The following is a 24,987-nucleotide window of genomic DNA, read 5'->3' as shown; positions in this document are numbered from 1 at the left end:
CATGCTCTCGAATGTCAACTACTGAATATTCCTTTCTCTTGTTTCTCTAATCTTCCTTTGTTGTGTTTTAAATCTCCTCTTCTTCATAAATTAAAATCATACTGCAATATTTTCATTTTACCAGATGGAAACACTGAAATGGACAGAACAAAAAATGACTTTTTGAGCTATTCAATCAATCAGATAACATTTTTACAAAAGCTGAGCACCAGAAGAGCTGGAAATCCAAAATAAAATCAAAGAATGCTAGAAATATTGAACAGGTTAGGTAGCATCTGTGATCAGAAAAGTAGGTTCATGTTTCAGATCCGGGACCATTCATCAGACTGAACAGAAATGGCTCTGATGACAAGTCACAGATTGAAACATTAACTATGGATTGGATTTCCATTCACAGGTGTAAAACCTGGGTGTTTATCCTGCCTACCTCCAAGTTGCCTCCAATTATAATGGAGAGCATGGGATCGAGGCGTGAGGCACGCCACATGTCTTTAAGCCTATTGAGACCCTAAAGTGACCAATTAAAGTTGGCTTATATACCTCAGCCTGTCTTCACTCTTAGTTTATCCTTGGCAGGAGGAGGAGGCCCATGCCAAGTGGGTAGCCCTGCGATTTTAGCTGTGTGGTGGGTGCTTTCCAAGGCAGGTCAGGGGGACCCTCACCTATGAGTCACCTCTGTTAATCAGGGGCATTGTCTGCCCCAACACGGTCATAACCCCTTTAATTCCAGCTTCTCAAACCCAGTCCCCCAGCCCCTTTCCTGGGCTCTGGCAGCCTAATTTCAACGATACCCAAACCTAAAAGAAATCTAGCTTCCATTAGCTTAATTTTGTGCTTGTAGTCCCCACAATGGGCAACACGTGAATCTATGCTTGTAACACTGGCTAATCCAATTGGCTGGCACGTCTTTAAGGTGGATTTCCTGCCAAGATAGGTGCAAAGGTCTCACCTTCGGTACTTAATGTTAAATCACCACAGGATAGCCAGCTTTAAAATGGACACACTCCACACCAATAATTAAGCTGAGGAAGCTGTAGAAAACATGGCACCCTCTAAAAGCCAGCCTTTCAAGTTTTGTCCTTACAAATGTTGCAAGACCTGATAAGTATTTTTCCCACATCCACATACAAAGTGGCAATAATTAGTAAATTATTTTTATCTCACTGATCCAGTATTTTCTGTTATTTTTCCAGGTTATATACCCTTGTTAAGGTATTGAAAGTCTTCCGTACAAAAATCTAGATATTCTGTGAACTTACGGATCACTGATGTGGCAGGGAAATGGCATTGCTTGGATCTGTATTGCAGGGTTGGGGATATCTTGACCAATTTGAGACTGAATGATCGCTCGCTCAATCATATCTTGCAATGGAAGAAAGACACGATTATAATAGAAACTGCGTGTTGGCAAACTTTGAGGCTGAGATTTCCATTTGGGATCTTCCAGTTGATCAGTCGGCATACTATGCAGAATGTCTGTTCTAATAGTGTAGCTCAACTTAGTTGGAAGTGAGGGAGACAATGATCGTATTTTCCTTGAGGTGTTGCCTTCATCAACATCGAACAATATACCTAGAAAAATAGCAAAGTCGTGTATATTTATTACAGTAAACTTAAAAGCTTCTTTTTTGTAACAGCTGTGACAACACTAACATTTTTGTTTTTTTCTGGGTAAAAATTTATAGAGACACCTATTACTCATAGTGACATACACTTACACAATTGCAATATCAGAATAGTGAATCCTTTCAGTGTTCAGATACACTGGAATGTAACCATTTTGATCATTTTTAACTGTCATTTTTAACAAATACTCATTTGAAAAGTGTGCAGAACACAGCTGAAAACCAAGCAATACTTCAGTCATCAATTTGATGTCAAAGTTTATCTGAAGAAATTTTCAGAGAAACCTCTATATGAAAAAGAAATGAACCCAGACACAAAATGTGCATATCAGTTATTGACCTCCTGAGTGCAGTTTTCACAATCAAGGAGAAAAAGCTTATTGTAGCAAGCAGAGAAACACTTGGATGTCACTTTGAGCATGCTAATATTTTTTAAAAATTTATTGCTTGTGGGACTAGAAGGAAAGGTGTTGCTCTTTTTTGTTTTATAAAATCCTCAAACAATTTGCATCATTGAGTCTAAGTCTGAACCACCAACCCTTATCTGCTCCCACCCTTCCAAGTTTATCCTGCTTTCTGTCTCAATGTGGGAATGCACACACAACAGTATACCCAGGGCACAATTTGAAGGCCACTGAAATACAGACATTGCACCAATGGTTTGAAAATTTTTCCCACATCCATATATAAAGTGGCAATAATTAGTAAATTATTTGTATCTCACTGATACACAATGATTAAAAAAAACTTCAAAATAGTGAAGTCTTCAATCTCTCAATTAAGTCACAATTAAAAGGCACACAATAGTGCATAAAGGCAATTCATATATATGTATACATATATCAATCCTATCAGGCGATCAATTGTATTGCATCAGAGTTTGGCAAATGACAGAAGGGTATGAACAATAACAGCAGATTACAACGAGCTGGTTTAAATAGCTGATCTTACTGCATTTAGCAACAACCGCAATAAGTACTGAGCAGACTGATAAAGCAGCTTTATCACAGCAAAAAAATGTCTCAAGGCAGTTAATGGAAAATATGACATCAAGCGAAGGATAGAAATGTTATGAGGGGACAATTTGTTTAAGCTGGAGATCACACTTTTGTAATGCTATCCTGATTAATGCAGTATTGGTGGTGCATTTTTAAAAATGCTTCATTGAATTTCAAGGATCTGAAAAATGCAATATTTCATGTTTGTCATTGCCCCATTTAATGCTGATGAATTCACAAAATTTGGCTGAAAATTCAACAATATTGACACAGATTGATTCAGTGACCAATTATTATTGCAAATGACTCCCGACATCTATCATGTGATTCAAGAAAATGAAATCTATTTACTTTTCTAGTTTTCTTCATTGATCTCTTCTGTCTGCACTACATGAAAATCAGTTCTAAAATAATACGAACCTCAGAAATGATTATGACTGTTCATTTTTAACAAATGTCTGTGCTCTACCTAATACATTTGACTGACCATATGGGCTGTACGATGTAAAATAGTTATATTTGTGTAAATTTACACAAACTTTACATATAAATGATCAAGAACCAGAGGCCAAAAATTTAAAGTGAATTGCAAAAGAAGTAAATATGATACGAGAAAAACCTTTTTCACATGACAAGTGCTTTGGGTCGGGGGTGCACTGTCTGAAATTGTGGTCAAGTTAAGAACTTCATGAGGGCATTGGATGATTATTTGGATAGAAATAATGTGAGACAGTACGATGATAAAGCAAGAAACTGGCATTAGGTAATGCAGCTGAAGAGCTGATGCAGATATGATAGGCCAAATGGCCTCCTTCTGTGTCCAGAGACTTTTGATCCTGAGATTCAAATAATAAAATACTTTGGGCTAAAACTGCCTGGTCCTGTGATGGCAGGCTTCGAGTTGGGGACCTGGGGAAAATAAAGGGGGAAGGCCCCTTTGCACAATTCCAACATCAGGGAATTTGCCCAAGAGTGAGCTGGTGATTGGATTTGATGTCCTCCTTTAAGGAGGCAGACAGTCAAATGCCCTGATTAAAGACCATTTAAATACAGCCTTGTCAGAAGTTTGCTACCAGTGCAGCATTACCACCACACATAGAGTTGCCTGTTCCACAGATGGGAGACTGTCAGGGACATCAAATTAAAGGCTTTGTTGCCTAATAAAAGGTATGATCCAGCAGCGGGGTTTCCCTAACATCCTGATGGACATGTTCATGTTTACTTCTTCACAAATGAGCATGCCAGCAAGGGCTCCTCGATGTTGAGGTGCCTTCATGTTCCCTAATTCCCAATGCCCACTTCTCCCGGTGGGAGGGAATTGCAGAGCTGCTAATACTCCATTAAAGCGTGCAGCTTTGACAGCCTGCCACTGATCTAAATGGGTGGTAAGTCTAGAAGCAGCCAGTCTGCAAATGTCCTGTAGGAGAATTCTTGAGTCAGTCTCACTCCTAGTCATTGAAGGCTTGGAAAATTAGTTTGGCTCCATGTCAGGGTTTTAAAGCTCATGGAAAAAAAACAGCTATCTGACTGTACATGAAAACACTCACTGTTAAGAATGTGGACCTGTCGTGTTCTTTACGTAGTGTAAAGTTAATGTAAGAATTTTTCTGTTAGAAGTGATAGAATTTGATGCATTGATATCTTTGCACATGAAAATTGCAAGACTATGGGACATTTTTAAGAATCAGTATTGTATTTTATTATGCAAGTTATGAAATTATCATAAACACAGTATTGTTTTGGGAAATACAAGCTAGGTCTCAAAACCAATGTCCTCAACTTAAAAACACTGCAATTACAGAGGAAACAGAAAGTGTTGTGCAATGCAGGCTGGGGAAATTGACTCAGGGGAAAGGCAGTGGATGGGCAATGGCTAATATTTAAACAGATAGTCCATTCTGCTCAGCAAAAATTATTTCAGCCAAAAAGGACTTGACAAGAAGGATGAATTACCCACGATTAACAAAGACACTCAAGGAGTGTAGCCAATTAAAACGAAGACATTTAAAGTGAGAAAAGCTAGTTGTAGATCATAGAGTCATGCAGCATGGAAACAGACCATTCGGTCCAGCCAGTCCATGCCGACCATAATCCCAAACTAAACCTGTCTCACCTGCCTGCACTTGGCCCACATCCCTCCAAACATTTCTTATTCATATACTTATCTAATGTTTTTTGAACGTTGTAAATGTACCCACATCCACCATTTCCTTTAGAAGTTCATTCCCCACATTAAACCACTCGCTGTAAAAAAGTTGCTCCTCGTGTCTTTATTAAATCTTTCTCCTCTCACCTTAAAAATATGCCCATAAAATACTTGTAAGTCAGAGGAATAGAAAGTTTTCAAGAATCACCAGTGGATGACCAAAATGCTAATGGAAAGGGAGAAGATTGATGATGAAAGTTAAAATGAAAGTAAAATGTAACAACAGAGGTCCCTTGTCAGTGTATAGTGGATTCTATTTTGTATAACTACACAGTGGATCATAACTCTTATCATTTAATAATTGTAGACAATTTTCATTTCCTATAGAAGCAAATAACAGCACAAAAAGATTTCAACCCTATAATTTTGTACTCTTATGGAAAAGACATTCTAACAATTTTCCCCGGTGCTTGAATGAAGTTCTCTTACATTAACTCTCATGCTTCTACAGTATGATTCATTGTGGATTGAAACATGGGCACAGAGAAGCTGCTGTTGTTCATTTACGGGATTGTGATTTCAAGATCAGTGGCTTCTCATAGTAAGGTTGTCAGACATGGCTTGTTTCCTGATATTGTGGACTGCATTGCTTCAATGAGTCCTGATGGTATGTAAACACTGCCATATTGAGAGATGGCCTCAAAGACCATTTTCATTGCACAAGTGTCCTCATTACTAGATGGCATGAAAGCACTCCCAGTGATCTTAGGAGAACAGGCTATAAAATATTCATGATCTGAATGAAGAGCTAGATTGAGCTTTTCAAAGAGAAGCTGTTACCTCTGTTGAAAACTTGTGGAGGATAACAGGTTGAGGGTATAGCCAGCTACAAAGACCATTCAGTTGTTTAATTACTTCAAAGACGATTGGGGATTGTCATTTTTTTTACATTTGATGAAGGGATGTGGGCGTTGCTGGCTGGGCCAGCATTTGTTGCTCTGGAGCTGCAGCAATCCTCGGTACAGAGGGACAACTCACACTGCTGTTACTCAGCAAGTCCAGGGTTTTAAGCTAGGGACAAAGAAAGAAAGGTGACATAACTCCATGTCAGGATGCTGTTGGTTTGGTCAACAATTTGCTGTTTTGATGGTCTAACACATCTGTTGCTCTTGTCCTTCGAAGTGGTAGAGTCCACTGGTTTAGACGTTGCTGTTAGAGGAACCTTACTGAATTCCTGCAGTGTGGCTTTAAGCAGGTGCATATTGCTGTCACTGGACATTGGCGATGAAGGGAGTGAATGTCGAATGTGGAAGGTGATGGGTGCAATCCTGAAAAAAGAAACTGCTTTGTCCTGGATGGTTTTGGGATTTTTTTAGTGTGACTGAGGCTGCAATCATCCAGACAAATGGAGAGTATTCCACCACACTGCTGACTGTACCTTGCAGATAGTGTACAGACTTTGGGGAGTCAAGTAATGAATTACTCAGCCCAGAATTCCGAATGTCTGACATGATCTCGTACTAACAGCATTTGTTTGGTTAGTCGAGTTCAGATCTGGTCAATGGTAACCCCAAGATGTGGATAGTGGGGGAAATCAGTGATGATTGGCTGTTATCCCAACCTTCAATCAAATTTTAGAACAACACAGTCATTAGCTGGAGAGTATCCGATGTCACCTATACCCCACCCCTCACTCCCCAGGGGTCAATCCATCAGAGCTGAATCTTTAGTTTTTAATCATGATATGAACTTGCCCTGCTGTGACACTATAGGAATAAATGAATTTAGTAATCTTGATTCACTCATCTACACATTTCACATGAAGGCTATCTCCTTCATCAGCTTCAAAAAATGACTGCCATCTTATAGAAAGCACATGCATTCTCTACAGGGGTGGTTCTACAAGTGGATAACAGTTTATCTTTCACACCTTCTAATCCTGCCAGCCGAAATTGGTTCGCTGCTAATTGACAGCTACATCAGACAGGTTATGCAGACCTTGTTTGGAAGGAGCAACCCGAAATGTCAATTCTCCTGCTCTTCTGATGCTGTCTGACTGGCTGTGCTTTTCCAGCACCACATTTTCAACACTTTCTGTAAGAGGCAACTGCTGAGAAAACAGACTATTTCCAAAGTGGCAGGATCCCCATTTGTACAGTAGATGTCATCTTTGTACTTCATAATTGTTCAGATTGGTAACTACCTCTTCTCAAACAAAATGAACTGCTGTATCACCTCACATTCATATGAGCTGTGACAACTGTCGGCCATGGCTCAGTTTGGCAGCACATTCGCTTCTGAGTCAGAAGGTTGTGGGCTCAAGACTCACTCCAAGACTGAGCATAAAAATCAAAGCTGAAGGTTTTTTGTTTTGGATAAAACATTCAACCAACATTGGCTGCCTTATGAGCGCGTAAAAAGAGCCCATGGCTAATATGGAGAAGTGTAGTGCATTATGCTATGTCTGGTTCAATCAGAATCCCCCTCCATTACAAGGTATGAAAAACCTCAGAAAAAAACAGATGTAAGTGCTGTGAATAATCGCTTCATCTCAGCATAAACACACAGAGGCAGGCTGTGCAGAAAGGGGTTAATTCAAATATCACAGCAAGATTGATGCATTTGAGAAACTGGATCAAGAGAACCACCATCGTATTAGTCAATTAAGAAATTGAGATCACCCCAATCATCAACAAATGTCAGACTATGGTTGTCAAACTGGACCATTCACTCCTGTCAAGGAGTAAAGAATTTACATTCCCAAAAATTTTGAGGCCAGGAAACTCTTGCCATGTAATGGAATTACTCTCTCCAATGGAAATATCATGAGACCTGTGTGTGACTGCTATCCTGCCTACAATCATACAGTACAGAAGAGGCCCTTCAGCCCACCAAAAATACTCTACTATGTATACTAGTTCTACTTTCCCACGCTAGGCCCATAGCCTTGAATGTTAGGACACTTCAAATGCTTATCAACATTCTTTTTAAGTTTGTGATTTTCCCATCTGAACCCTCTGCCAAGACAGTGCATTCCAAATCCCCATCATGCTCTGGGTAAAAGAGCTATTCCTCAAATCTCCTCCCATTGAATAAACTAAAAATAAGTAGCAGCTAAACACTGGGAAATTCAGCAGGATGACAACAAGAGGTGTGCTTGTGATATTGTGCTGTGAATAATCATAAAAAGAGAACAAAATCAGAGACTTTACTGTAGTCCAATAAAGTCAGCCCAATTCAGGTTCACAATCAAAACCAATCGAAAAGTTATATTTCAGCCAAATCACAGTGATCTTAATAAGGTTAGTAAGAGTTTTGGACAAAATCTTTTAGATTTACCCACATTTTAATCGGCTATGACCAATTTGGCTGACTTTGTTTGATTATTGGGAGCTGCAGTTTAACTACAGAAGGCTTCAGCTATTCTTCTTGAGTAATCATAGAAGGGTTTGCTTTGGGGCCAGCAACTTTAATTTTTTCGTGTTATCTGAACTGTTATAGAAGTATCTTGTTTGAAGCTGAAAGCGTGTACTTTACCTTTAAGAGAATGTGACTGCTGTTCTGCGCTGAGAGCTTACAAGCACATGTGTCATATGACTAAATAGCAGTGTCAGAATGTGCTGGAAAATTGAAATTATGTAACATTTGGCTGTAAACTGGATACCTGAATTGGTTGCTGTTTTGACAACAATTTGAATTGAACCAATCAGTTTAAATTTGGGGCGGCATGGTGGTTCAGTGGTGAGCACTGCTGCCTCACAGCACCAGGGATCCCAGACTCGGGTGACTGTCTGTGTGGAGTTTGCACATTCTCCCCACATCTGCGTGGGTTTCCGCCCCCAATTCAAAGATGTACAACTCAGGTGAATTGGCCATGCTAAATTGTCCATAGTTTTAGGTGTATTAGTCAAAGGGAAATGGGTCTGCATGGTTTACTCTTCAGAGAATTGGTGTGGATTTGCTGGGCTGAAGAGCCTGTTTCCATACTGTTGGGAATCTAATCTAATAATAATAATTATGCCCCAGGATACTAAAAACCAATCGAGTTTTAATTTATTGTTTTGCCAATATTGAACCAATGAGATGATCCGATGTTGGGGATATAAAAAAAAAGGCAGGCAGTTTGAAAATCAAACAGAGCAACTGCCATGAACACAAATCCTAGAAATTAAGAAACTCTCTCTATCAAAGGTACCTATTCATATGAAATATATTCATGGAATATGGCTAAGCAAATACCAAGTGAAGTAGTATACCCATTGCCACTAAATCATAACTTTGTTTGGTAATGGGTTGATAGAGTTTGCTTTATAGAGCATCCAGCCTAAATTACTGCTCACCCTAGTCTACTGCCAGATGGGATTCCTGGTGTACCATGTCATTCTTTAAATGTTAAATGCAACTGGAAAGTCATTGGAACAATTTTCAAGTAGGTAGAGTTAAGAGTTCCTTTGATTGATAAAAGCACAGATCCACATCTAGAACATAGAACATAGAACATAGAACAATACAGCACAGAACAGGCCCTTCGGCCCACGATGTTGTGCCGAACTTCTATCCTAGATTAAGCACCCATCCATGTACCTATCCAAATGCCGCTTAAAGGTCGCCAATGAATCTGACTCTACCACTCCCACGGGCAGCGCATTCCATGCCCCCACCACTCTCTGGGTAAAGAACCCACCCCTGACATCTCCCCTATACCTTCCACCCTTCACCTTAAATTTATGTCCCCTTGTAACACTCTGTTGTACCCGGGGAAAAAGTTTCTGACTGTCTACTCTATCTATTCCTCTGAATCATCTTATAAACCTCTATCAAGTCACCCCTCATCCTTCGCCGTTCCAACGAGAAAAGGCCGAGAACTCTCAACCTATCCTCGTACGACCTACTCTCCATTCCAGGCAACATCCTGGTAAATCTTCTCTGCACCCTCTCCAAAGCTTCCACATCTTTCCTAAAGTGAGGCAACCAGAACTGCACACAGTACTCCAAATGTGGCCTAACCAAAGTCCTATACAGCTGCAACATCACTTCACGACTCTTGAATTCAATCCCTCTGCTAATGAACGATAATACTCCATAGGCCTTCTTACAAACTCTATCCACCTGAGTGGCAACCTTCAAAGATCTATGTACATAGACCCCAAGATCCCTCTGTTCCTCCACCTGACCAAGAACCCTACCATTAACCCTGTATTCCGCATTCTTATTTGTTCTTCCAAAATGGACAACCTCACACTTGGCAGGGTTGAACTCCATCTGCCACTCCTCAGCCCAGCTCTGCATCATATCTAAGTCTCTCTGCAGCCGACAACAGCCCTCCTCACTGTCCACAACTCCACCTATCTTTGTATCATCTGCAAATTTACTGACCCACCCTTCGACTCCCTCATCTAAGTCATTAATAAAAATTACAAACAGCAGAGGACCCAGAACTGATCCCTGCGGAACTCCACTTGTAACTGGACTCCATGCTGAATATTTACCATCTACCACCACTCTCTGACTTCGACCGGTTAGCCAGTTTTCTATCCAATTGGCCAAATTTCCCTCTATCCCATGCCTCCTGACTTTCCGCATAAGCCTACCATGGGGAACCTTATCAAATGCCTTACTAAAATCCATGTACACTACATCCACTGCTCTACCCTCATCCACATGCTTGGTCACCTCCTCGAAGAATTCAATAAGACTTGTAAGGCAAGACCTACCCTTCACAAATCCGTGCTTGCTGTCCCTAATCAAGCAGTGTCTTTCCAGATACTCGTAAATCCTATCCCTCAGTACCCTTTCCATTACTTTGCCTACCACAGAAGTAAGACTAACTGACCTGTAATTCCCGGGGTTATCCCTATTCCCTTTTTTGAACAGGGGCACAACATTCGCTACTCTCCAGTCCCCTGGTACCACCCCAGTTGCCAGTGAAAACGAGAAGATCATTGCCAACGGTACTGCAATTTCCTCTCTTGCTTCCCACATAATCCTAGGATATATCCCGTCAGGCCCGGGGGACTTATCTATCCTCAAGTTGTTCAAAATGTCCAACACATCTTCCTTCCTAACAGGTATCTCTTCTAGCTTATCAGTCCGTTTCACACTCTCCTCTTCAACAATACGGTCCCTCTCGTTCGTAAATACTGAAGAGAAGTACTTGTTCAAGACCTCTCCTATCTCTTCCGACTCAATACACAGTCTCCCACCACTGTCCTTGATCGGACCTACCCTCGTTCTCGTCATTCTCAGGTTTCTCACATACGCATAGAATGCCTTGGGGTTATCCTTGATCCTATCCGCCAGGGATTTTTCATGCCCTCTCTTAGCTCTCCTAATCCCTTTCTTCAGGTCCCTTCTGGCTATCCTGTATCCCTCCACTGCTCTGTCTGAACCTTGTTTCCTCAACCTTATGTAAGCCTCCTTCTTCCTCTTTACTAGACATTCAACCTCCCTCGTCAACCAAGGCTCCCTCACACGACCATTTCTTTCCTGCCTGATCGGTACATACATATCAAGGACACGTCCTTGAAAAAGTTCCACATTTCCACCACATCCTTCCCTGACAGCCTATGCTCCCAACGTATGCTCCTCAAATCCTGTCTTACAGCATCGTAATTTCCCTTCCCCCAATTGTAAAAACTTCCTTGTTGTGCGCACCTACCTCTCTCCATAACCAAGGTGAAAGTCACAGAATTGTGGTCACCATCACCAAAATGTTCACCCACTAACAAGCCCACCACTTGTCCCGGTTCATTACCGAGTACCAAATCCAATATGGCCTCCCCTCTGGTTGGACAATCTACATAATGCGTTAGAAAAGCATCTGTTGGATGCTAGGACATTGAAGTATATTGCAAACCCCAGCTAAGATTGATTTCTGATCATGTCTTTGCCTATTTGCAATGTATGTGGGAATGAATGGTTTTTGGGATCAAATGCTGTTCAAACGTGAATTGCACTTTGCCAATGGCACTTGCATATCAAACATTGGCATCTCAGTGATGTTCACAACAGTGACTTGAAAGGGGATGAATGCTGTCCAAAAGCATCTCATCACTTGTGAATCTTCTAAGGATGCTGTAAGAAGAGGGGAATATCACTTCAAAATGAATCCTACAATATGACCATGTATGCCACTGAATACAATAAAGAATTGAATGGTTGAAGTGAATCTGCAATGGGAAGGGGTCAGACCATAGCTGGCATAACCTTTCTGATGTAACACACTGGTCCCTCAGTCAATGTGGCACCTTTATCAAGTTGGTGCACATAATATGAGCAGGTCTGTGATGGAGCAGATGATAGTGCTGCTGAACGTATGATTCCACTGCAGGGACCAGTCTTGGGGGGCCCTCCAGTATAATCCAAGCAGAGTATGTTACGCCATTCTGCTGTACAATGGTCTGCACGAGTGGAGTAGGCTACAAGGTAATGTGCTCGATGCAGAGGAGCTAGGGGAGCAAGAGCAGTCTGTTGAGAAAAAGGACAAGGAGGGCAAAGGAGTGGGTAGGAAGATGCTTGACAGAGCTCATTTACACTAGATGCCTCAAGCCTAACATGACCTGATTCATACGCGCTTCCAGCTGATGAGAGCAGACCATGATGGATTATCACTGGTCATGATGCCAGCATTTAGTTTGCATTGTGGGCCTGAACTGCTGCCTGTTGGTTCATTTACATTTATTTTTGCTGACTGTCAATAAAAGCTCATGTTTGGAGTTGTCCGATTGCTTGCCTGTATGAGATATTCCCCCACAGGACAATGATATATTGCAGGTCTACAGTTCATATGAAGGACAGAGCCTAAGTGAGCTGCAGAAGGTGCACAGATTGAATGCAGCTAAGGACAGGTTATCCATGGGGACTGATAGTTAAACAGTGACAATGGTGAGAGAATGGGCCTTTATTTGTGAGGGGAAATCAGCCATGAGTAGTGTGTCAGCTACTGTCCCATTATGTTCCTGGTGAGGGATAACACCAGATTGGCAATGCTTCTATGGGAGCATGGTGGCCATTTAAATACAGTGCAGTGCAAAGGGATGCCAGTCTTTTGGTAGATATCCGCTGAACGGCAAGTTGGTCTAAGAACAGCATGTGGAACGATCAGGAGAGAGCAATGCTTTAGAGGCAGGGACAGTAGTTAAAGAGGCAAGCTTGGAAATATGCAGTGAGAAATCTTGTTATGTCTTACAGCAATAAATCCTCCAAGTAATTTGATCCAAATGCCACTTAGCCAAAAATACTTACATTTCAGCCCAAAGTTAAAATTTTAAGACACAAACCTTTTCTTGGATGATAAATGGTGTATATATTTATATTCAGATGGTGAGGTAATAGATTTAAGATGAGAGGAGAAATATTTAGATTAGATTATTTACAGTGTGGAAACAGGCCCTTCGGCCCAACAAGTCCACATCAATCCTTCACCTAACACTACGGGCAATTTTAGCATGGCCAATTCACCTGAGCTGCATATCTTTGGACTGTGGGAGGAAACCGGAGCACCCGGAGGAAACCTATGCAGACAAGGGGAGAATGTGCAAACTCCACACAGTCAGTCGCCTGAGGTGGGAATTGAACCCAGGTCTCTGGCACTACAAGGTACAATCAGAGGGTGGTGTATGCATGGAATGAGCTGCCACAGAAAGTGGTGGAGGGTGGTACAATTACAGCATTTAAAAGACATCTGGATGAGTACATATTTAGGAAATGTCTAGATGTATATGGGTCATATGCTGGTAAATGGGGACTAGATCAGATTGGGATGTCTAGTTGGTGCAGACAAGTTGGACTGAAGGGTCTGTTTCTGTGCTATATGACAATATATAGCAAACACTTACTTGCTAGGAATGTGTTTTTTTCCATTAGTTCTTGTACTTTCTTCTCCAGCTCTTCCTTAGATTCTAGCTGTGTAAAACGGTCTAGTAACACGCAGGATGAAACATTCACCATCAACTGTGAGAGGACAGTGATCTGTTGTATAACTGGATCTTCCATTGCTTTGGTGACTGTTTCTTCTGAAAAAATGTAAAGTTTTCAAATTTTAATTTAAAAGATCATTATTATTTTTATTCTTGTCAACTGCCTTTCTTCCTCCTCACATGCCTTCAGTACAGGGTCAATTGCCCATTCCAAATTGTGAAACTAATAAATAAGTGCATACAGGATATTTTGCAACAAAGAATACAAAACTACTAATAATCAATCCAGGTTTCAGATTATATCAACATAGATGTTTTTTACAATTGTGACCACACCGAGGTGGTAGCTGCCTTTTCTCTCCCCAACCTAAAGCCATTCAGATTAACAGTAGTGTCTGAGATGATTTCGTAATCACCGATGCCCCAGAATGAAGATCATTCTAGTCTTTGTGGTTTAGTACCCCACCATGTGGTGCATTTGTGAACTAAGACATGCCACTATCGAAGTTGATAATTTCACTTGATAGATAGTCAATCATTTTGTTGAGAAGTTGGCTAATCCTATTCAGATCCATATTCCTGATCACAATGATTATTTCCTCGTGCTTAATGGAAGACTTTAATGACAAGGAGAGAACAGAATCCAATTTAGATAGCTTCAATTGTTTAAGACTTCAATTTACTAATTAATTATTGATAAAGCACAATGACCATACATTAAGTATCCTTTAGAAAGGGCACAGACGCTTTGAATATGATGGAAAAAAAGTAGCACATTATTGAATTAATCTAATTTTGTATACATAAATTGTAATATAATAAATCTACAGTCTATTTCAAATGAAACTGGTAAGTTATGTAAGAGGACCTAATACTTATTGATAACAGAAAGTATTATAATATTATGTGATAATACTTGTTGCAATTCATATGATAATCTTTCCCCACATTCACTTTTAGAATAGAAGTATCTATAACAATTAATACACTTAATACTTCAGAAATGTTTGAGCTATGGATGATTCTAATACCCAATCACCAGTTTAAAATGATCACTTATGTATAATAAAAGCTTACATTTACCACACATTAAATCAAATCAAAGTTAAGCTACCTGCTTCAGGCCTCTGATAGTACATAAAGACATACATGCTGATGGTGACATTGAATAATAAAGGTCTTAGAAATTTAGTGAGTAAGGGAGTTAGGGGAAGGATATGCTCCTTTGCTTTTTATAACTTTTTTTACACATAGGAATTGGTTCTTAATCTATCACAGGGGAAGAATCTAGATCTATTCTGCATCTAACTTTTATAGTAGTAAAGGAGCTGATGGTAAAGATCATAAAATACAAAAAAAGTAAATAAATAACTGAGTAAAATAATTATGCAGTGAATTAAAACATACTGAGGATGGTAGCATGGGTAATATTATGGCTGCACCATATAGCAGGCACAGGACATCAATGTCATCCAGGATAAATCTATTGATAATATTTGTGACATGAAGAGCTTCAGTTCAAAGTCATTGATCTGGCGGTCAAACTGCAGACACTGTGACACATCAAGGAGAGGGGGTAGGGGTTACTTGGACATGTTCTGCCAGGAAATAGTCACACCCTTAGGATATGATCTTCTGAGTCAGTCAGTGGTCAAGGACAAGGGAGAGTGGCTGCAAGATGGATGAGTACACTGATCACAGCACTGTGGAATAGAAAGCTTTAATAAGTATGGGGACTAAAATGCAAAGTAGTGATTGCAGGGTAAGTATCATGAGGGCGACTAACATCATACTTTGCAGCAAAGAGCAATAATCCAAGCAATCCTATATTGCTTGAAAGATATCAGGATTCAGGATATCTGCTTGGAACTGGAAAGGAGCCTCACAGTGAGAAATAACAAATCCAGTTACTGTGTCCATGCGGGTATCAATGACATAGGCATCATAAGAGCTCGGCACCAAATTAAGAAGCAGAACCTCTCTTAGGTAATTGTCTCTAGGTTATTAACTGAGTCACATGAAAATTGACATTGGGCAAACAGATTAGAGAAATTAATACATGGCTCAAAGATTGGCTTGCAAGAGTTTTGTGAGGCAGTAGAACAAATAGGGAGAGTGAGGCTGCATTTTTAGGAATTGATATCTGAACTCTGTTGGACTATTGTTCTGGCAAGCCATGTAATAAAAGGAAGAGTTCTAGTGAGCCACATAACTAGACACATAGAGAGGATTTTAAACTCAATAATTGGGGCAAGGCAAAATTTAGGAATATGGGATAAATCGACATGTAGCGGCAATGAACAAGATTAAGTTGTGAATATGGGAAAAGATAAAATACAACAGGAAGGGATAGAGAGTATAAAGTAAAAAGCAAATCAGCAGATAATGCTCGAGGTTACAAAAATAAAAGAAAGGAGAAAGTAGAAAAATCAGCATTCCCTTCTTCGGAAGTGACTAAAGAAAATCTACAAGTGTGCGTGTCATATATAAACGGATGACATTTAAACACATTATTGCAATTAAAATAAAGCTAAATAAAAGGGCACAGCAGAAATATCTAGAAAATAAAAACTGTACCATATTGTTGTAAACTTTCCAAAAGTTTATCAAGATCAATATCCAGTTGAGACTGAATGAAACTGCGTATAAAATTGTTCTGCAAAGCCCCCTGAAACAGCAAGAGTTTAATTGATGTTACACTTGCTTATTACAGATGTCACAAATACATATTAAAATTGGCACACTGGAATAAAGGTAAATGAGCATTTCCAAATGATTGCATTAACACTAATCAATACATAAAAGAACCAGACACTAGGTTGTTTTCTACTTTGGCCTGAACTTTAACGTTGTCATACAAGACATATTTGCATAGCAAGTGAATGCTTATGAATAGAATTAAGTAAGTGGCACATTGTGTTTGAATAGCAATCAAAAATGTTGAGAAAATTATAACTAAATGAACTATGCTCATTTTATTAATATGACATGACATAAATTTGGCACAAAGATGGCATGCACCCCATGTTCAGAAACAAGTAAAGTAAAAAGGTCAAGTAATATTTCACAAACATAGTTCCCTTTTAACTTTAATTTGGAGGCAAAGTCAGATCCTTGTCAGGTGTAGGACCATATTTTACAGACTGCCAGGTATCCTAATTGCTTGGCTAAAACATCAGGGGTGAACCTGCCCTCATAGCAATATTTGGCAAATTAACAATGAGGTCAGTATATCAAATTGAGAGCAGAAACAGTCCTGAAAATGAACTTCAGATGGGTTCAGGGTTATTATTAGGATCAGACTGCTGGGAGCCAATGAGAGTGAAGGGGTGCCAGGCAGGTTTGAGTAGCTAGGTGGAGGAGAAGAGTAAAAAGGTGACCCTGGTGGAGGTCCCTCCAATGGGCACAAGGGATTCAGAGCAAACATTTCCCATGTTTCCCCTGCGTGACATGAACCACACAGCTAAAGCTGCCAAGCTTCCCTCATGGCCTGGGCTTCTGTTTACCATGGGCAAGGTCACAACAGAGTAGGATGGAATCTTTAAGTATTCACAATCAGCTCAACTGTGATCCAATGGCTTGCTGTTTCCATCATGCCATCTGTAAATTTTGAAACGGTTTGAATGAAGGTCACATTATAGTTTTTATTAAATATTCTTTTGTGGAATGTGAGTTTTGCTGTAATCCATCTTTAATTGCTTATGAATTAATGGCTTTCTTGGCCATTTCTGAGGGCAGTTAAGAGGCAACGTTGCCATGGGTCTGAAACCATGTGCAGACTAGACAAGTCTGGATAGAAGTGGCTGGTAATTCTGATGTTATAATGTTGAACTCTTCATTCGTCACCTTCACTTCTGTGGCTGCTTCTTTGGGCATAAAGATTAGACGGGTGCTGGAAAAGGATAGCCAGTCAGCCCGCATCCAATGAGCAGGAAAATCAACGTTTCGGGCAAAAGCCCTTCATCAGGAATGAGGCTGGGAGCCTCAGGGGTGGAGAGAAAAATTGGAGGGGGTGGGGCTGGGGGGGGAGGGGAAGGTAGCTGAGAGTGTGACAGGTGGATGGAGGTGGGGGTAAAGGTGATAGGTCAGAGAGGAGGATGGAGCAGATAAGTGGGAAGGAAGATACACAGGTAGGACAGGTCATGAGGGCAGTGCCAAGTTGGAAGGTTGGAACTGGGGGAAGGTGGAGGTAGGGGAAATGAGGAAACTGGTGAACTCCGCATTGATGCCATGGGGATGAAGAGTCCTGAGGCGGAAGATGAGGTGTTTTTACTCCAATTGTCGGGTGGTGAGGGAGTGGCGATGGAGGAGGCCCAGGACCTACATGTCCTCACCAGAGTGGGAAGGAGAGTTGAAATGTTCTGCGGTGGTGTTGATTGGTGCGGGTATCCTGGAAATGTTCTTTGAAGCGCTCTGTGCGAAGGCGTCCGGTCTCATCAGTGTAGAGGTGGCGCATTGGGAGCAACGGATACAATAAATGACATTTCTGGAAGTGCAGGTGAAATTTTGAATGTGGAAGGCTCCTTTGGGGCCTTGGACGGAGGTGAGGGGGGGAGGTGTGGGTGCAGGTTTTGCAATTCCTGTGGTGGCAGGGGAAGGGGCCAGGACGGGAGGGTGGGTTGTTTGGGGGCGTGGACCTGACCAGGTAGTCACGGAGGGAACAGTCTTTACGGAAAGCGGGTAAGGGTGGGGAGGGAAATACATCCCTGGTGGTGGGGTCCATTTGGAGGTGGCGGAAATGTTGGCGGATGATGTAATTTATGTCGAGGTTGGTGGCATGGAAGGGAGGACTGGGGGGTTCTGTCCTTGTGGCGGTTGGAGGGATGGGATTTGAGGGCAAAGGTGTGCGATGTGGATGAGATGTGTTGGGCATTTTCAACCAAGTCAGCTGGGAAATTGTGGGTCTTTAAAGAATGGGGCCACCTGGCGCGTTCTGTGGTGGAACTGGTTCTCCTGGGAGCAGATGCCATGGAGCCGGAGGAATTGGGAATACGGGATCGCATTTTTTTAGGAGCTAGGGTTGGAGGAGGTATAATCCAGGTAGCTATGGGAGTCGGTGGATTTGTAGAAAATGTCAGTTTCCCTGGTCCCCAACGCCTCATCTTCACTTTGGACATCAAATCCCTACATGCCTCCATCTGCCATGACCAGGGCTTCCAAGACCTCCGTTTCTTCCTTTCCAGATGTCCCCACCAGTACCCTTCTACTGACACTCTTATTCATTTGACTGAACCTGTCCTCACCCTCAACAATTTCTCCTTCGAATCCTCCCACTTTCTCCAGACAAAAAGGGGTAACCATGGGCACCCGTATGGGTCCCAGCTATGCCTGTCACTTTGTCAGCTACGTGGAACAGCCTATCTTCCGTAATTACACTGGCACTACTCCCCACCTTTTTCTCCGCTACATTGATGACTGCATCGGTGCCATCTCGTGCTCCCATGAGGAGGTTGAACAGTTCATCAACTTCCATCCCGACCTTAAATTCACCTGGGACCATCTCTGACACCTCCCTCCCCTTCCTGGACCTCTCCATCTCCATCAACAGTGACTGACTCAACACTGACATTTTCTACAAGCCCAACAACTCCCACAGCTACCTGGATTACACCTCCTCCCACCCTGCCCCTTGTAAAAAAATGCTATCCCTTAGTCCCAGTTCCTCTGCCTCTGCCACATCTGCTCCCAGGAGGATCAGTTCCACCACAGAACACACCAGATGGCCTCCTTCTTTAAAGACCGCAATGTCCCCTCCCACGCAGTTGAAAATTCCCTCCAAACATGTCATCCACGTCCCACACCTCCGCCCTCGAACCCCACCCCTCCAACCACAATAAGGACAGACTCCCCGGTCCTCACCTTCCACCCCACCAATCTCCACATAAATCGTATCACCCACCAACATGTCCGCCACCTCCAAACGGACCCCACCACCAGGGATATATTTCCCTCGCCACCCCTATCCGCTTTCCGTAAAGACCGTTCCCTCCGTGACTACCTGGTCAGGTCCACGGCCCCTAACAACCCACCCTCCCATCCTGGCACCTTCCCCTGCCACCGCAGGAATTGCAAAATCTACACCCGCATCTCCTCCCTCACCTCCATCGAAGGCCCCAAATGAGCCTTCCACATCCATCAAAGTTTCACCTGCACTTCCACACATGTAATTTATTGTATCCGTTGCTCCCGATGCGGTCTCCTCTACACTGGGGAGACTGGACGCCTTCTCGCAGAGCGCTTCAGAGAACATCTCTGGGACACCCCCACAAATCAATCCCACTGCCCTGTGCCCAAACATTTCACCTCCCCCTCCGACTCTGCAAAGCACATGCAGGTCCTGGGCCTCCTCCATTGCCACTCCCTCACCACCTGGCGCCTGGAGGAAGAACACCTTATCTTCTGTCTCAGGACCCTTCCATCCCAGGGCATCGATGTGCAGTTCACCTGTTTCCCTCATTTCCTTTCCTCACACCTTCCCCCAGTTCCAACCTTCCAGCTCAGCACTGGCCTCATGACCTGTCCCACCTGTCAATCTTCCTTCCCACCTATCCGCTCCATCCTCCTCTCCGACCTATCACCTTTACGTCCACCTCTATCCACCTACTGCACACGCAGCTACTTTCTCCCGAGCTGTACCTCCCCTCCCCCCTATTTATCTCTCCATCCCTGAGGTTCCCAGCCTCATTCCTGATGAAGAGCTTTTGCCCAAAAGACGATTTTCCTGCTCCCCAGATGCTGCCTGACTGGCTGTGCTTTTCCAGCACCACTCTAATCTTGACTCTGATCTCCAACATCTGCAGTACCCACTTTCACCTCTTTGGGTATAAATACTCTCCCTGCTCCTTGGGCCCTTTCAGCCATCTCCATTACCCCTACTCCACATGGAACCCCTCTTTTTTGCCTCTCACCTTCATCAAGAACTGTCCCCATGACACTGGTTGCCTTAATTTTGCAGCTCCCTAACTCATTCTAATCTGTTTCTGTCTGTACTTGCCATACTTTGTTCTCTCAGGTCTAACCCTAATTTTCCTGACAAGGGTGGTACTGTTGTCATCTGGTGTACTAATCTTTGTCACTGGCCTCATCTCTCTGGAGATCCTCCTTCCAATTTGCTACCTCCAGTCTCCCAAGCTCACACAACCAGCCTTCTATCTTCTTCCCAAAATCCATACACTATATAATGCATATGAATATTTAAGAGGCCACAGTCCACAAAGAACCATAAGCATTTCTCTCCATTCAGGATACACTTAGTTAGGCATAGTTCAAGGGGAACCACTCAATAAATGTGGATTAGGGAGAGGAGACAGGCCTCCATGAACAGCCACAGCTAGTACAGAAATTGAGTCTGCATTCTTGGCTGTATTCTGCATCACACTCGAACATATGGGTGAGTTAACTGACCCCTTCTATATAAATAGAAGAAGCTTTCCTATAAACAAATCATCAATATATATTCCGAGTATGAAGATAAACTTACACATCAAAGTCATAGTCATGATAACTTAGGTGGCCATCGACTACAAATCTAATATATGGAGGCAATATCGTTTATCCAATCAGTAAGATGAAAACAAACATTTTCACTCCACTTTCATAAAAACAATGATACCTGAAGCTGACTTGACTGAAAGTTTCCTTGTTTCTCCAAAAGGCTTGAGGATTTCAGCCAAAGTTCAGAATAGGTCTTCAGGTCATTAACTAAGCTGAATATGCTGTTGGACTGAACAAAATACAGAAGAAAATAATAAGCATTGCATCTACACCAGTCAGCTGCAGTAATAAAAGATCAGCTTAAAAATCCAGGGGTTCCTGGAGAAACTTTGTTCCGCAGCAATGGCAGAAGACAATGTGAGATTTTCACAGTTGTCTCCCGATTTTGCCATTGGAAATCTGATGGTGTCCTCATATCTTACATACTAATTTTTTGAAACTTTAAATGGATTCCCAGCACCTCCATGACAAATAAGCAGGAGTTTGTTCGGATTCAAAACAATATCCTATTTCTGTTTTAGAACTGCAACTTTCATGGAATGATAACTTTCACAGAAAAATAGATGAAGCATATGTACTGCATATCAGTCCAATTTCTACTTGAATACAGAGGGTAAACTGCCCATTGGAGGTATCTCCATAATGAGGACATTTTTGCAATTTTATTCATCACATTTGTGAGATCAGAATCCGCAGTGTCCTCCTCTGGGCTCATAAGGACAGGATGTGTCGCCAAAATTGTGTCCATTTAGTATTCATCTCAAAAGTCTCCTCAACTGGGTTAACAAAAAGATTGGAAACAAACAAGGGAAGATCTCATCTCTATTATTTGTAATGAAACTGAACATAAAATCATAATGAATACATTCATATTACCACTGGAAATGGTTATCAAAAGAGACAATTTCTTAATTTATAAATAGGTTAAACTGAGTGTCTTGAGAAAAGGTTGGAGCATTCACTTTTGACTAGGATATATAACAGATGGTAGCAGACCAGCTGCCTGTTATTCATCCCCTGATGTCCCCTACATGAATGCCAATGAAGAGGAAGTTTGAGCAGATTGTACAATGAGTGGCAGATTGCTTGCTTTATGATGCTCCAAAGTTGAAGAGTACTACATTACTCATATCTTGCATACATATACAACATATAATCAAACCACAGTTAGTTCTTCATACGTGAAAACCATTGTTATCCACAAGATAGTAAGTGCCATTTCCAAAAATGTTTAGATGTAAAAAAAGAATCAACCACACTAGCGTGGGTCTGGAGTCACACGTAAGTGAGATTGGGTAATGACAGCATATCACTTTCTCTAAAAAACAGATGGTGAACCAGATGGGTTTTAAATAGCAATCTGTTAGCTTCATGGCTGAGGTTTTCTAGCTTATAGACTAAGTGTGGAAGCAGGTGTTTGGCTCACTGCCCCATCAACAAGAAAGCTCAGTGAATCATGTTTCAAACAGTATGTTAAGAGCTGACCAGTAAGTGTCTCAGCAAATCGCGTGCCTTGACATTGAGGTTCTGCCTCATCAGAAGTTGTCAGATGATCAGACACCAATAGTTTCTAGGTCCTGTATTTTTCTGCCAGAGGCCTAACCTTAAGGGGCTCTAATGGCAAGAAGATAATTCTCTTTCTTTAGAGCCTCACAGAGTGCAGGTCAGAGGGAAAAGAGCATCTTGAAGTTGGATGCAAGGTCACAGGATAGCTTTCTGTAGCCATCCCATTCGCCCAAAATGGTTCCAGTTTCAGGCATATGGAAGCCCACTTGGGAAACCAGGCAATTATGTACCTGCCAAGAAGGGAGATAAACAAACTAGTGGCAAGTTGAGACCTTTAAATGGCCATTTATCAATGGCTGAAGGACTCAATTTCTGGTGAGTTGAAATTAATTTTTTCATCCAGCAGTTAATTGCTGCAGTGGACAGAAAGGGGCAGGATCTCTCCAGGGCTAACTGATTTAATGATCTTGCCACCTAGGGAGGGGAAAATAATAACCCACTCGCCATTGCTGATACTAGATTTTTAATCACAGATTTATTTGATTTTCAGAATTTCAGTGTATAAAAGCTAAACATGCTTTTCAATGTGACATGTTAAAATCATTTTCATCAATGCTTTTAAAGCTCGGTGGTTAGCACTGCTGCCTCACAGTGCCAGGGACCCAGGTTCGATTCCCACCTCGGGTGACTGTCTGTGTGGAGTTTGCAAATTCTCCCCATGTCTGTGTGGGTATCCTTCAGGTTCTCTGGTTTCCTCCCACAATCCAAAGATGTGCAGGTTAGGTGAATTGGCCATGCTAAATTGCCCATAGTCTTCAAGGACATGTAGGTAAGGTGCATTTTAGTCAGGGTAGGGGAATGGATCTGGGTAGGTTACTCTTCAGAGGGTCGGTGTGGACCTTTTGAGCTGAAGGGTCTGTTTCCATACTGTAGGGAACCTAACCTAATCTAAGATATCCCGATAAAAGATCATCTTGCTATAAAGTCAAAAAGTCACATAACACCAGGTTTCAATTCAACAGGTTTATGTTGGTGATGTGTGATGTGTGATTTTTAACTTTGTACACCCCAGTCCAACACCAGCACCTCCAAATCATGACTACCATCTTGCTATATTAGTACACGTTTAAATTGATTATCAATATCCTGAAGCAAAACAGAAGGGAGAAGAAAACAGATTAACAGTTAATACCTTCAATTAATAAAGAGCACTATTTGCATGCAAACGCCAAGAGGTAGAAGGATCTTGTGATGTAGTACTTATGTCCATATCTCTAAACCAGAAGGCCAGGGTTTGAATCTCACCTTAAGAGAGGACAGCCATGAAGATATGCAACAATATATCCAAACGTGTTTGTGAGGGAAAAACTCAATGGGCATGGTCGTATAAACCAGGTTGTAGTGTGCTATTTAATGGACAGTCATTTTACATCTTTCCTGATTTTTATTTTTGTTAAGCCTATCCATTTTGATTTACTATCCACCATTTCACATTATTGCACAGTCAAAATCCAGCTCCAAATATGAAAGACAAATTGTAACTGTATAAAATCATCAGTTCTGGCATATTGAACTCTCTCACCTTGTCCATTAGTCTCTGTATTGGAATCGTCCCTGGAGCATACAGAATTTCACCAAGTAGCAATGGTTTCAGGAAAGTCCACATCAAGGGTCCATTTGGTGCTTTTAAAATATCCTGATAAAAGCTCATGCAGTAGGGAGCTGGTGCAGCCAAAAACAAATAGCTATTAACAAGCTTTTTTATATCTCATATCAAACAACAGTATTCATCTTAAATCAGAATTGACTACAAAGGCTAGCAACATGGTTTCAGTCTTAGAGTCATAGAGATGTACAGCACAGAGACAGACCCTTCAGTCAAACTTGTCCATGGTGACCAGATAGCCTAAATTAATCTAGTCCCATTTGCCTGCATTTAACGTGTATCCCTGTAAATGTTTCCTATTCATATGCCCATCCAGATGCTTTTTAAATGTTATAATTATAACAGCCTTCACTACTTCCTCTAGCAGTTCATTCCATAAATACATCACCCTCTGCGTGAAAAAGCTACCCCTCATATCCCTTTAAATCTTTCCCCTCTCACCTTAAACTTATGCCCTCTAGTTCTGGACTTGCCCATCCCAGGGAGAAGACCTTATTTATTTATCCTATCCATGCCCTTCATGATTTTATAAACTTCTTTTACATCACCCCTCAGCCTCTGACATTCCAGGGAAAATAGCCCTAGCCTATTCAATATCCTCTTTAGCTCAATCCCTTTAACCCTGGCAACATTC

The 24,987-nt window shown here is 41.7% G+C and overlaps 1 protein-coding gene across 1 annotated transcript in view; it reads right to left on the bottom strand.

Moving 5' to 3' along the window:
* Nucleotides 1-24,987, bottom strand: part of LOC140480574 (ATP-binding cassette sub-family A member 13-like) — a 282,456-nt gene that overhangs the window by 105,498 nt on the left and 151,971 nt on the right. The window contains exons 26-30 of the mRNA XM_072575601.1: nucleotides 24,270-24,409; nucleotides 21,300-21,410; nucleotides 16,265-16,355; nucleotides 13,607-13,783; nucleotides 1,260-1,572 (exon numbers count right to left, since the gene is read on the bottom strand). Coding sequence (XP_072431702.1) covers nucleotides 1,260-1,572; nucleotides 13,607-13,783; nucleotides 16,265-16,355; nucleotides 21,300-21,410; nucleotides 24,270-24,409 — 832 coding nt within the window. The remainder of the gene's footprint in view (nucleotides 1-1,259; nucleotides 1,573-13,606; nucleotides 13,784-16,264; nucleotides 16,356-21,299; nucleotides 21,411-24,269; nucleotides 24,410-24,987) is intronic.

The sequence above is a fragment of the Chiloscyllium punctatum genome, chromosome 8 (genome assembly GCF_047496795.1).
Source record: "Chiloscyllium punctatum isolate Juve2018m chromosome 8, sChiPun1.3, whole genome shotgun sequence".
NCBI classification, from domain to species: Eukaryota; Metazoa; Chordata; class Chondrichthyes; order Orectolobiformes; family Hemiscylliidae; genus Chiloscyllium; species Chiloscyllium punctatum.
The sequence above is the reverse complement of the archived record's forward strand: the minus strand, read 5'-3'. Positions and strand labels throughout refer to the sequence as shown.